Source organism: Castanea sativa, chromosome 5 (assembly GCF_040712315.1).
Source record: "Castanea sativa cultivar Marrone di Chiusa Pesio chromosome 5, ASM4071231v1".
NCBI lineage: Eukaryota > Viridiplantae > Streptophyta > Magnoliopsida > Fagales > Fagaceae > Castanea > Castanea sativa.
The window spans coordinates 8,242,435-8,255,390 of record NC_134017.1 but is presented as its reverse complement, the minus strand read 5'-3'; the positions used below and the strand labels follow the sequence as shown (position 1 = coordinate 8,255,390).

The 12,956-nt window shown below is 33.2% G+C and overlaps 1 protein-coding gene and 2 non-coding genes across 3 annotated transcripts; 1 reads left to right on the top strand and 2 right to left on the bottom strand.

Annotated features, from left to right (window-relative positions):
- Nucleotides 1–1,564: 1,564 nt before the first annotated feature.
- Nucleotides 1,565–1,637, bottom strand: TRNAK-CUU (transfer RNA lysine (anticodon CUU)). Its single transcript has one exon. It is a non-coding gene; the product is annotated as a tRNA-Lys (tRNA).
- Nucleotides 1,638–3,927: 2,290 nt separating this feature from the next.
- TRNAK-CUU (transfer RNA lysine (anticodon CUU)) lies at nt 3,928–4,000 on the bottom strand. Its single transcript has one exon. It is a non-coding gene; the product is annotated as a tRNA-Lys (tRNA).
- Nucleotides 4,001–5,067: 1,067 nt separating this feature from the next.
- Nucleotides 5,068–10,791, top strand: LOC142637010 (DNA-directed RNA polymerase I subunit rpa49). The gene is made up of 5 exons (XM_075811300.1): nt 5,068–5,117; nt 6,014–6,572; nt 7,072–7,221; nt 7,888–8,211; nt 10,180–10,791. The coding sequence occupies exons 2-5, from the start codon at nt 6,105–6,107 to the stop codon at nt 10,585–10,587; spliced, it is 1,350 nt and encodes a 449-aa protein (XP_075667415.1). The 5' UTR covers nt 5,068–5,117; nt 6,014–6,104; the 3' UTR covers nt 10,588–10,791.
- The last annotated feature ends 2,165 nt before the right edge of the window (nt 10,792–12,956 follow it).

Here is a 12,956-nt window from a genome sequence, read left to right as displayed (position 1 = left end):
GATTACAAAAAAAAAAAAAGAATCCCTCTTCCTGTTCTAGGTTGCTCCTTAAATACTCCTCTTTTTGATACTTTGTACACGTGTTGCCCCAACTCCCCCTTAGCCTAGATATTTCTTTTCTCGGTACCTTTGAATAGTAACCAGAAGTTTCCCTTCCACTGTTCAGGTGTCACTTCCCCATTAATGCGGCCAGGGTGGTAGGTGCAGGGTCTTTAATGTGGAGGTGGCAGCCTTTATCTTTGGTATTTCTCTAACATCGGTGCTTCCAGGACATTCAAGGGTTCACCCCTTTTAACCCTTGGTCTTGATCGTGTCATTCCCTAACCTTTACCATGAAGTCCCAGGTTCTCCGGTGTCCGTCCGAGGGGAAGTTCACCATCGGCTGGATCCTCAGATCCTCGGCATATGGGCCGACCCGTAGTACTAACAAATTCCAAACCCAAGAGCAGGTTGGCCTTCCTTAACATGGCCCAAAGGCCCACATCCCCATCAGGATCTTTTTACTCCCCACAACAACAGTTTGTAAAAAATATGGTAAAATAGTGTGTGGCCGTAGCATTACTCTTGCCACAATTCAGTTTTCTTTTTTCTTTTCTTTTTTAATTTTCCAATTTCGGAAATTCAATTGCCACAATTCAAATTTTTTTTTTGCAATATCATTGTTGAAATTCCTTTTTCTCTCTCCCCATCCGTCACATCATTTCTCTCTCCTCTCTCCTACTTTTTCTCATAATTTTGGCATTAGCGTTGCCGAAATTCACTTCTCTCCTCATTTCTTATGACATGGTCAATCTTAGATAAGGTATTATCAATTTTAATATGGAAAAACTTTTTTTAGAGGTCTTTTTAATAAAATTCAATAAGCAATACATGCATATGAAAAAGAATTTAGCATGTTTTAAATATAACATAATACATCAATTGGAGTATTTTTCATATATTTGTAAAACTTTTTTTAAAACTTCTTTTAAGTTTGAAGTAAATTTAAACCACCAATATCATAGTAATACTATGCTCAAGAAAACATTTGAGACTAAGACTATTTTTTAACAAGTTGTCATCGTTTGGTCATTTTAATTTTTTGAAACTAAATAAAAAACCAAAAAATATGTTCATATATTTAAAATTGTTCAAACCTACTTTGAATTGAAGAAATTGTCCAATTTATAGAGAATTAAACCCGTGTGCATATGGAAGAATTCGAAACATTTATGAGAGAGAGAGAGGGAGTTGAATGTAGTGCACAATATACTAAGATAGATATTTTAATCTATGGTAAAATGCATATGCATCCCATGAACTTTAAAGTGGTTGCATTTACCACTGTACTTCTATTTTAGCCAATTTAGTATATAAACTTTTGTAGTGTATAATGAAGAGACCCCCTAAAATTTTATGTTGTTGCAATAAGATCCCTCTTTTTCTTTTTTCTATATGATTTGGTGAAAAAAATATTATGTTGGCTTTTTTATATATATTAAAAAGATGAGTTTTTAAAGTTTTTTTTTTTGTTGGGTAAAAACTGAGCTATGGACCCGAAGTTAAAATTTAAATTAATTGAGAACGCCCACCGTGGGGCTCGAACCCACGACCACAAGGTTAAGAGCCTTGCGCTCTACCAACTGAGCTAGACGGGCTTCCTTAATAGTTAATACTTCTACAAGATAATTAATGGCCCAATTATTTTTCTATCACTTAAAAAAATATTTTATTGATTGATACTTATAAATTTTTTTAAAAGATTTTATCGACTAACATGTGGGAATTTTTTTAGATTTTATTGACTTATGTTTAGAGCCTTCTTTTACTTCAGGACCTAGGACACAAAAAAAAAAAATGACAAAAAAATTTCACACTTAGATAAGTTAAGATAAAAATCAGAAAATTTTATTAACTTAATTAATGTGAAAACTATTGATTTTTTTTTTTTTTTTTTGTACTAGCATTGCTTGTCTACAATTATTAACAAAATGTTTGCAAAAAATCTAGAACCACAAAAAATACACTATTTTTGTCACAATTTTCCATGATGTTGATTGTGATTGGCGGACAAAAAATAGTGGATCTATCTAGAAGGGACAAACATCCCATCACAATCTACCATGCAGATAAACTGTGGCAAAAAATATAAATTTATTGGAGGTAGCCAAAACAAAAAAAGCTAAAGTGAAAATTACACATATAAAGTTTGAGAGTGTTTAAATTTTATATCATGAAGTTAAAAATTTTGAATTTTATAGTTTTAAGTTTTATTCTATTTGCATTAGCAACCCTTCTATCTAATTTTTCCATTGAGTGCCACGTAAGCTTGTTACTTGTGTTTAATTTGTTAAATAAAATAATGTCACATCATTTTTGTGGCCTAAAAAAATTTAAAAAATGATATTGCATAATAAAAAATGATTTGTCATCATTTTGTTGGATAAACTAAACACGCATAGCAAGCTTATGTTACACTTAACGAGAAATGTCGATGGAGTGATTGCTGAAAACGAATAGATCTTTAGGATAAAATCTAAAGTCAGATCAAACATGAACAAACACTAGAGTATTGCATCAAACTTAACTAGTACTTGATTAAACAAGATCTCAATTATAAATGAAGAAACTTACAAGCATAAAGTTTTCTACAAGGCCTAACATTATAACTTGGCTTAAAATCTCACTACAGAAACTCAATAGATTCTTTTAGAGTTTAATGGGTTGTTCAGATGCCTTGAAGAGTAAAATAGAATCATATTACAAGCTTAGGTAATTGATGGGAACATCACTTCTAGTAATGCATCCATTTCTTGAGGAGGACTACACAAAAAACTTGTTGGCACACAAAATATTGAGATAAAAAAAGGCTGCGTTAAGTGACAAATTTAAATGAGATTTTTTATTATTTAAATATCTGTTAAATATCATTAACTTTCTTTATAATTTTTTTATTTAAAATATATATTTTCTCATTTTTTGAGATGTAAAAATTGCTAATAAAAAGTTTGTATTCAAAGTTCAATTAACATATCTTTTTTAATTGATAATATAGTTAATCCATTTAATATTTCTTATGACATAGTTGATCTTAAATAAGGTTTTATCAATTTTAATATGGAAAAACTTCTTTTAAAGGTCTTTTTAATGAAATTCAGTAAGTATTAATGCATTCGAAAAAGAATTTAGCATGTTTTTAATATAACATAATACATTTATTGGAGTATTTTTCATATATTTGTAAAACTTCTTTTAAATCTTTTAAGTCTGAAGTAAATTTAAACCATCAATATCATAGTAATACTATGCTTAAGAAAACATTTGAGACTAAGACGATTTTTTTTACAAATTATCATCGTCTGGTAATTTTAATTTTTTGAAACTAAATAAAAAACCAAAAATATGTTCATATATTTAAAATTGTTCAAACCTACTTTGAATTGAAGAAATTGTCCGATTCATAGAAAATTAAAACCCATGTGCATATGGAAGAATTCAAAATATTTATGAGAGAGAGAGAAAGTGTAGTACACAACCCACTGAGATAGATATTTTAATCTATGGTAAAATGCATTTGCATTTCATGAACTTTAGGGTAGTTGCATTTACACTCATCTACTTCTATTTTAGCCAATTTAGTATATAAACTTTTGTAGTGTATAATGAAGAGATCCCCTAAAATTTTATGTTGTTGCAATAAGATCCCTTATTTTCTTTTTTCCATATGATTTGATGCTAAATAATGTTGGTTTTTTTTATTAAAAAGAAGATTATTATAGTTTATGTACTTAATTAGCAAGAAAAAAAAGTTATGAGGATCCATTTCCTATAATAGTAAAATTTATAAATTAGAGTATTGGGGATGTAAGTGCATTTTTTTTCCCTTTATTAGCTTTTTTTTTTTTTGGGTAAAAAACTGACAGTGTTAAAACTTAAATCAATTGAGAACGCCCACCGTGGGGTTCGAACCCACGACCACAAGGTTAAGAGCCTTGCGCTCTACCAACTGAGCTAGACGGGCTTCCTTGATAGCAATTTAGCTAAAATTTGGAACTTAGTTAATATAATTAATGGCCCAATTATTTTTCTATCACTTAAAAAAGTATTTTATTGATTAATACTTATAATTTTTTTTTAAAGATTCTATTGACTAACATTTGGGAATTTTTTAATATTTTATTGACTTATGCTTAGAGCCTTCTTTTACTTCAGGACCTAGGACACACAAAAAAAAAAAAATGACAAAAAAATTTCACACTTAGATAAGTTAAGATAAAAATCAGAAAAATTTATTAATTTAATTAATGTGAAAAATATTGTAAATTTTTTTGTGTACTAGCATTGTTTGTCCACAATTAATAACAAAATGTTTGCAAAAAATCTAGTACTACAAAAAATACATGATCTTTATCTCAAATCTCCATGTTGTTGATTGTGATTGATATTCAAAAATTGGTGGGTCTATCTAAAAGGAACAAACATCTAATCATAATCTGTCATGCATAAGAGTTATGGCAAAAATTATAAATTTGTTGGTGGCATAAAAAAAAAAAAAAGCTAAAGTGAAAATTTCACAAAGTTTTTTTTTGTTTGTTGAGAATCACACATATAAAATTTGAGAGTGTTTGAATTTTATATCATGAAATTTAAAATTTTATAGTTTGAAGTTTTATGCTATTTGCATCAGCAACCCTTTTATCTATTTTTCCCATTAAGTGCCACGTAAGCTTATTACTTGTACTTAATTTGTTATATAAAATGATATCACATAATTTTTGCAGGCTAAAATTTTAAATAATTAAAAAAATAATATTGCACAATAAAAAATTATTTGACATTATTTTGATGGATGAATTAAACACAAATAGTAAGTTTATGTGACACTTAACAGGAAATATAGATAGAGTGAGAGTTGAAGTAAACAGAATATATCTTTAGGGTAAGATCCAAAATTTAAAATTTCACAATATAAAATCCAAATAGAACCTCCTTGTCTCTGGTACTTACTTTTTTTTATTTTTAATCCAAATAGAACCTAGTTTGCAATAAAATAAATTAATAAAAAAAACCTCAAATGTTTGTCATTAGAAAAAAAAAAAACTAACAACAAACAAACAAACAAACAAAGTCACTCGCGCGTACAGGGAAAAAATAGTAAAATAGGCATAACTTTCTAACTATATAATTAGTTGTTACGGTTTCCAAACTATATCTTATACTAGCATCTCGAGTCTTTTAGACTCGATTTTGGGGCTATAAATCGAGTTTTTAATGCTCGATTTTTATAGTCTAATTTCATCTGATGTGGCATATTTTCCACGTGGCGTCTAGTTGGAAATCGAGTATCTGAGACTCGATTTATATCTTTTATATATCCTCTTCTTTCTCTTTATTTTTTCTGGGTTTCACTCTCTTCTCACCTGATCTGATCTGCTTCTTTCTTCCTCTTCCACGCTGATCTGCCCAGCCGCCGCCGACCCACGAGAACCCAGGTCGCCGCGCCTCAGGTCGCGCGACCCAGGCCTCCGCGCCCCAGGTTCGCGCGACCTAGGTCGCGGAGGCCTGGGTCGCGTGACCTGGGGCGCGACCCAGGTTCGCGCTGCCTGGGCGCGACCCAGGCCTCCGCGCCAAAGGTCGCGCGAACCAGGTCGCCGTGGATCTGGGCAATGGTTTTTTTTTTTTTTGTGCGTACTGGGTTCTGCGTGATCTTCCCATAGTGGTGATGAATTTTGATGGTTGTCGTGATGGATGGTTGTGTATTTTAGGAACAAATGGTAAAAGACTTAGATTTAATTTTTTTTGGGTTTGTAAATCGAGTCTTTAAAACTCGATTTTCAGGTATATTCCACGTGGAAAAAATGCCACATCGGACAGAATTAGATTATAGAAATCGAGAATTAAAGACTCGATTTATAGCCCCAAAATCGAGTCTTTCAGACTCGAGATGCTAGTAAAAGATATAGTTTGCAAACCGTATCAACTAATTATATAGTTAGAAAATTATGCCTATTTTACTATTTTCTCCCGCGCACAGACACAGCAGAAGACAGCCACCACCGTGAAACCAAAACCCTAAACCCCCAAAACTCTCAAACCCAGAAACAGCTTTTCCTCTTCCTTCAGCGATGAATTCAGACCCAGAAGACACCAAATCCCCACTAACCCAAAACCATGAAACCCCACCAAAGAAAAAGAAGAAAAACAAGCACAAAACCCCTCAACCGCCACCACAACCACCTTCACCTCCACCACCTTCACCACCAGTCCAAGCCAAAGTCCAATCTCTCAAAGAAAACCCAAAAAAGTTTCCACCTTTTGTAGCTTACTTCCCCTCTGGTTATGACCCAACGAAAAACCACAGCAATTCTGAGCAAATTGATGGTCACGAGTCAGCACCTAGTGTTAAGGTTTATAGGAGCCAGGAACGACCTCAGAGGGTTGAGATGGTGGTAACCCCAACTGGGTCTAATGTGGATTTTGTTGGGTCTAACTATTCTGGTGAATCCACTGGTGGCCACCACTGTAGTTATGCACTTGGGGTGTTTGATAAAGAGTCCCAGAGCTTGAAGATTGTTCCTGTTGCTTTTGACAAGGTGGGATTTTCTATTTGATTTGTTTAGACAGTTTTAAAATTTGGTTTTTTTGTTTACTGTGTGGTTGCTTTGCAAATGTGGGATAAGTTTGCTTATTTGCTCATTTGGTTATGTGCTGTTTGGTGGGTGGCTGAGGGGTTGGGGAATGTGTAGTTGTTTACTGCTGGGTTGCTGATGCAATGTGTGAAAGTTTAGCTGTTTGGTTAATGAGAAAGTCTTGAAATTTTAGATTTTTTATTGTTTGGGTAACTGCTCAAATGTGGAAATTTGATTTGTGTATTGTTGTTTGGTTGCTGAAAAAGTGTGGAGAATGTACTTTATTTTTTTGGTTGCTGATGAAGTGTAGAAAATTTTACTTATTGTTGTTAAGGAAATTCATATATTTGCTAATTGGTTATGCGTGAGAATTTACTTGTATATTTTCATTACTGTTTAGCTGTTTCTTGCATCTATGTAATTTGTGATTATTGACTCTTAACGTATGTTCGCAATTGTCAAGGTATTTAGACTAGAACCAAAAGTCAGAGGGTTAGAAGCTGCTGATAAAAAAACCGAAAGCCCAGTAAAGGAAGAGCTTTCTGCAGTAAAGAAGGCAGACAGATTTAGAGAGCTTACTAATCTTTATGGAACAAAGAAGGCAAGAAATGAGGTAAGCCCCCCTCCGCTTCTCCCCTTAGCTAGCTTTATAATACAATTAAGAGTAATTTTTTATTTTTTGTTTTTAAATTCTTTAGACAGGTGTATTTGGGATTTCAATTGGCATTTGATGATTTAACCTGCCATTTCCCTCTACGATTTATTTTATTTTTAAACATAAACATCCTTGGAATATTCTAAGAGCCTTGTAGGTTAACTAGTTGGCACCTCCTGGTGTTTCTAATAGAAATATGCAAGGTTCAGAATCCCCCACCCCTAATTATCAATGTATAAAAGTAACCTCTTCAGGATATAAATATAATTAGATCTATTAGCATGAGTGAAATTTTATGAATACAATGATTGTCTTGCAATTTTAGGCCTATGGAATGCCCCATTTGTGAGGTTTCTTGGATGTTATCTTGCTTCTTGTATTTGTATATTTGGGCAAAAAGAATTCTCTCTAGTATCAAATTTATAATTCATGTTCACTTCTTTATTTGTTTACTGGAAGTAAATTATCAGAAACTTAGGCCTGGATATTGCAGTATCATGTAGAGCTTTTGGGCAGCCAAGCCAATGTAGTTGAAAATTTGGATGGAACACTTCATCAAGTTGAATAGAGTTGTGCAAGCATTAGCAATTAGCAGTTCAGTTTAACCCTATAAATGTATTGCAGGCTAAAAAAAAGCACTCTCTGAATCAAGAAGATGATCCCAATTCTCAGAAGGTGCTAGACAGGAAAATCAAAGAAGTTAAGATAAATAAGGAGGCCCTTATAGGTTCAGAAGGTGCTGAAGCCACTGTTGCTCGCAATATCCCACCATATGATGCCAACGCCGCTACGCCCCAGGAGGCTTATCCACTGGACAAGATCATTCTCATGGGAGAGTGGGATTACATTGCAGATATTTTTGAGCTTTTGCAAGAGAAACCAAAATTGGCCTCCAATGCCTACCCAACCTTTGTTAACAACAGAATTGATAAATTGCAGGGGATACAGGTATGGAGTATTTTTGCAAATACCTTTATGGAAGAAGATGCACTTCTTATGGTCATTACATTAGTGTTGACTAATTCTATATTATCAATATATATATATATATATATGTATGTATGTATGTATGTATGTATCTTCAAAATCAAGGGCATTTCTCTTTTATCTGATTCCGGAGAATGCCAACCACTTCCCATTAGTACTTGGTAGCCTATGCTGCTTTCATTTTTGAAAATTTATAATTAATGGCTTTAAGCCAACAGTTGAGGAATTTGACAGCAGGATGTCTCAAGCATGAGACCCCTTACCATTGAATCTGAGCCCCACTACTTGCAAGTTGCAACTTGAATATAATTAATTACTAATTGCATTTATTACATAAAAATTTATATGTTTGGAATGTGTTAATATGCTTAACCATACTAAAGACACTATGGACACAAAGATAGTATGAAAACTGCTATTTTGCTCTCTTGCCCTCTACTCGTTAAGAAAAGTCCCCCCCCCCCCCCCCCCCCCAATATTACTTCATACCCTTTGCAAGGTAATGGCGGTTTAGTAGATGAGTTATGCGAGAAAACGGCAAATCAGAAATATTACAGAATATGCTTCTTTAATCCCAAAAGTAGGTAAGCAAATTTAAGAGGACTCACATCCATATCAGTCAGCTCTTCATTCAGTGAACATTTGGCAAGTATTTGTTGCAGTTTTAGAGATTCGTTCAGTGAACAGTTGATTGATATGGCTGCGAGTCCTCTTAAATTTGTATACCTACTCTTGGGATTGAAAAGGCACATTCTGCAATATTTCTGATTTGGTGTTATATCGCTGACCAACTTAACTGCCATTAACCTGCAATGGGTATTTCTTTGTTGCTAGGCTGAGAATGATCAAGAAATGCATCGAGTAAATTCTTGAATTGGGTACCATCTATATGTTTGTAATAACAAAAAACCCTGCACCATGGTAGAAAAACCTTCTATCAAGAGCAAGAGGATGAACATGAAAGAAAAGTAAACTTGCTCTTACATTCTGTGTTTTTTTTTTGGCCTAAAAATACCTACATATAAATGATGTTAGTTGATGTTTACACAAAAAGATAAAGGGTGATATCTTTATTGTTGAAAACAAGTAATGTTATTGGAGTTGCTTAGTGGAGTTAAGTAACAAGCAGAAATTTCCTAAATGAATTGAGGAGATACCATAGTCATGTCTAGGTAGGTTACCACAGCTGGTCACCCCTCCTGCCCTTTTCCTTGGAAAAAAAAAAGTAACAAGAAGAACTAACCTCAAGAACAACTATATCTATGAATGGTTGACTAAATTTCTATTGAGTCATAGGCCTTTATAGAGAAATTTACTTGTAGTCAAAACTGAAAACACCAAGTCATAGTGGACATAATGAGTAACTTATTACCTTTCCTTCATTATTGAGATTAACAAATTCATTGGAGATGTGATCTCTTAATGAGAGATAATTAAACCAATACATACAAGGGGAAAAGATTAAGAATCCAAATGGCCTCTCTATTGAGTATAATGATAACCACTAGCAAGGAAAAATTTATAAGATTGATAATCCATATGGTTTTTATAATGATAACCACTACCAAGGAAATGGGGGAAAAAAGAAGAAGAAGAGAGTTTATATGGTAACCCATTGACCAATCCTTTTAAATTTTATATACATGAACTTTTCATTTTTGAATTTCATTTACATGAAGATCTAATGGTCCATGAACTTTTTTCAAATGTCACCTGTCTCACATCTGGCTAAAAATTGGAGGATTTAAATGGGAGTGGATCTTTCTCTGTACTAAATAGACAGATCTTATTCTGAAATCCCTCTGATTGTGTTGATTTCTAAACCTGTTGTATTCTTTTATCTTTTTAACTCTTTCTTTCCCCCCTTTGAAGTTATTTGGGTTCAAAAGCTAGATTATTTATAATTACATTGTATCTTATTTTCTATAGGATGAGGCAGAGAAGAGAACGCTTTGTTGCATATTCTCATACATTACTCATCTAATAAAGTTCAGAGATCAGCATTCCATGGATGCTTTTTCCTCTGCAAAGGGCCACAAAATTCCAGGCATTCTACGCAATAGGTTTTCAACCATGTTTGCTGATCAATTGTCAAAAAGGTTGTCAGCTGAGAAAAATGATCTTATCATTAGTTATATCTTGGTGCTCACACTATATGCTGATGAATTCCGAACTGATCCAGCTGACATAGCGAAGGATCTGAGAATGAGTCCAATAAATTTGAGAGCACATTTTGAGCATTTGGGTTGCAAGCTCTCACGGCAGGACAAATTGCAGATTTTTACCCTACCTTTACCTCTCCAATTTCCAATACTTAGGCAGAAGCGGCGACGATAGATGGATGAATTGTGTACTCTTTGTTCTGCTCTAGCAAGTTAATTATAAATTTTGTGATTTGTGAGTCTTGATGTAGTGATTATTTTACAGCAATTTGAAGAATATGGGTGCTTCTAGTATGGAGTGAGATTGCACACTAGTTACAGGAAAAATGTTAAATTGTTTATTATGAATTTCAGAAAAGTTTTCAAGATTTTTTTTGCAGTAATGTTCTTTGGATGTTAAAACATAGTATCCGTGGATACAGATTATTCAGTGTTGCGTTTCTATGATGCTTTTTTTTTTTTTCCTGGGCACGAGTTTCAGGAGGTAGAGGCTACTGTGCATGAACAATAGCCGCAATAGTTGACCAATTCAACCGTACACTGTGTACTGTTCATGGACTCACAAAATTCACTTTTCAGCAATTTTTTCCATTAAAAATGGGTCTCACGGCACTATTCACATTTAAAAATTATTTTGTTACAGTGTTTTCAGTTTTCAGTTTCAGCAAAATAAGTTCTATCCAAACAGACCCATAGTTATGCTTACATATATTTAAAGAGCATGGCATTACATAAAATACTTTCCTCTCTCTAATCACAATCTTATTGGGCTTGCATTGGATTGAATTTGGTTGGGGGTGAGTATAAGTTGTAAAACCATTGTGATGCACTACTAGACTACTCACTACTCATAATCTTCATACATTGATTATCAAAGTATTGTTTTGCATGGATCATAGGCCCATAGCATAGCTATTGATGCCCTTCAATTCATCACCATGAATCTTAAATTCAACTGTTTTTATTTAGTTTTCAAATACCTGCGTCTGTCAAGTAGAGAACAAATTACTGCTTCATTGAGTGTTTTCTGCAATGCCTTTCACAACTATTGAGCAATGGGTCTATTTTTGGTTTTGGTTTTTTAATAACCAAGTTAGAGATTTGGTGGTGGAATATTTCACGCAAGAAAAAGTGCTACCCTTCTACTTTTACAATTAGGTGAACCTAACGTGGGGGACAAATGATGATTGATTTCACAAAAAACATGTTGCAAAAGGACATAGTAAACGTGCACGCTATGGATGGAGTGCAGCCCAAAATTAACAAAGGATTGGACATGATTCATAAATGCAAGGGGTGAGTGATTTAACTGGTTGAGGATGTTGCAACTGTGCTCTATTGGAAGTTGGAACCAGCTTGGCTAGCCAGCCACATTGAATGTTATGAATTATTGTGACTCCTTTAGCTGGCTTGCAAAGTGTAGATGGCAAGATTAGTATGGTACTCTCAGTTTCTTTACCACATTTCTTTGATTTTCTTGCTTAAATTTGGTAACTTCTATCATTACGTTTTTAGTAGGAATTCATTATTGTCAATAAGCTCTAGCTCATAAACTACCTACTCTCTAATCTCTATAATAATGAAAAATAAAATCGTAGGCAACATTCTTTGATTTTCTTGTTTAAATTTGGTAATTTCTATCATTACGCTTTTAATAGGACTGTAATAATTACTATAATCTCTATACTAATGAGGATAAAATTGTAGGCAACATTCTTTGATTTTCTTTATTAAATTTGGTAATTTCTATCATTACGCTTTTGTAGGGCTAATAATTACTGTCAATGCTCATTCCTACTCTTTATAAAAATTGTAGGTTCAAAACATCTAGATACATTGGGAAAATGAAGGCTTATATATACTGTTTAATAACACATGCCAAAGATTAATAAATACTGAATTATGAGATGTAAGAACAATTTTCAAAAAAAAAAAAAATACATGTTTTTTTTTACGAAAAAAATACGCTTGTATACACATTCATTACTATTCTTTAATATTTGTGCACAATTCGACTTTATTTGTTAAAAAGTGTATAAAAACTTCATTTAATAGTGTTAAATGCATCTTAGTCCGAACACTAAAAACAAAAACTTATAATCATCTGATCAAAAAAAAAAAAAAAAAAACTTATAGCCATTATTACTGCCATCATTACTGTAAGTGGTGGCTGTAATGTCTACAATAGAAATTAGAAAGGAAAATTCGACTCCATGATTCAAGTTACAAATTGATGAAAGATTCTTTACAAAATGGGACGTTAAAAGTTAAATCAACTGTTGAAATGGTTGATCCGAATCTAGGACTCCTAACCTTGTCAGCTGAAGATGCCATGAACAGGCAAAGGGAGTGAGAGGTGGCCGTTGGATTGGACCATCCTTGTGTTCAAGCGACTGATTAAGTTTTACAGTCATGAATGGTAGACTGAGCACTGAGCACCTTAAAGTCTTAAAACAATTACATTACACAAAGCCAAGCTTAAGTTTCCTTGGACCAACAGTAAAAATAAACCCAGACTCATCTTCAAGAAGCGGCAAAGTATAT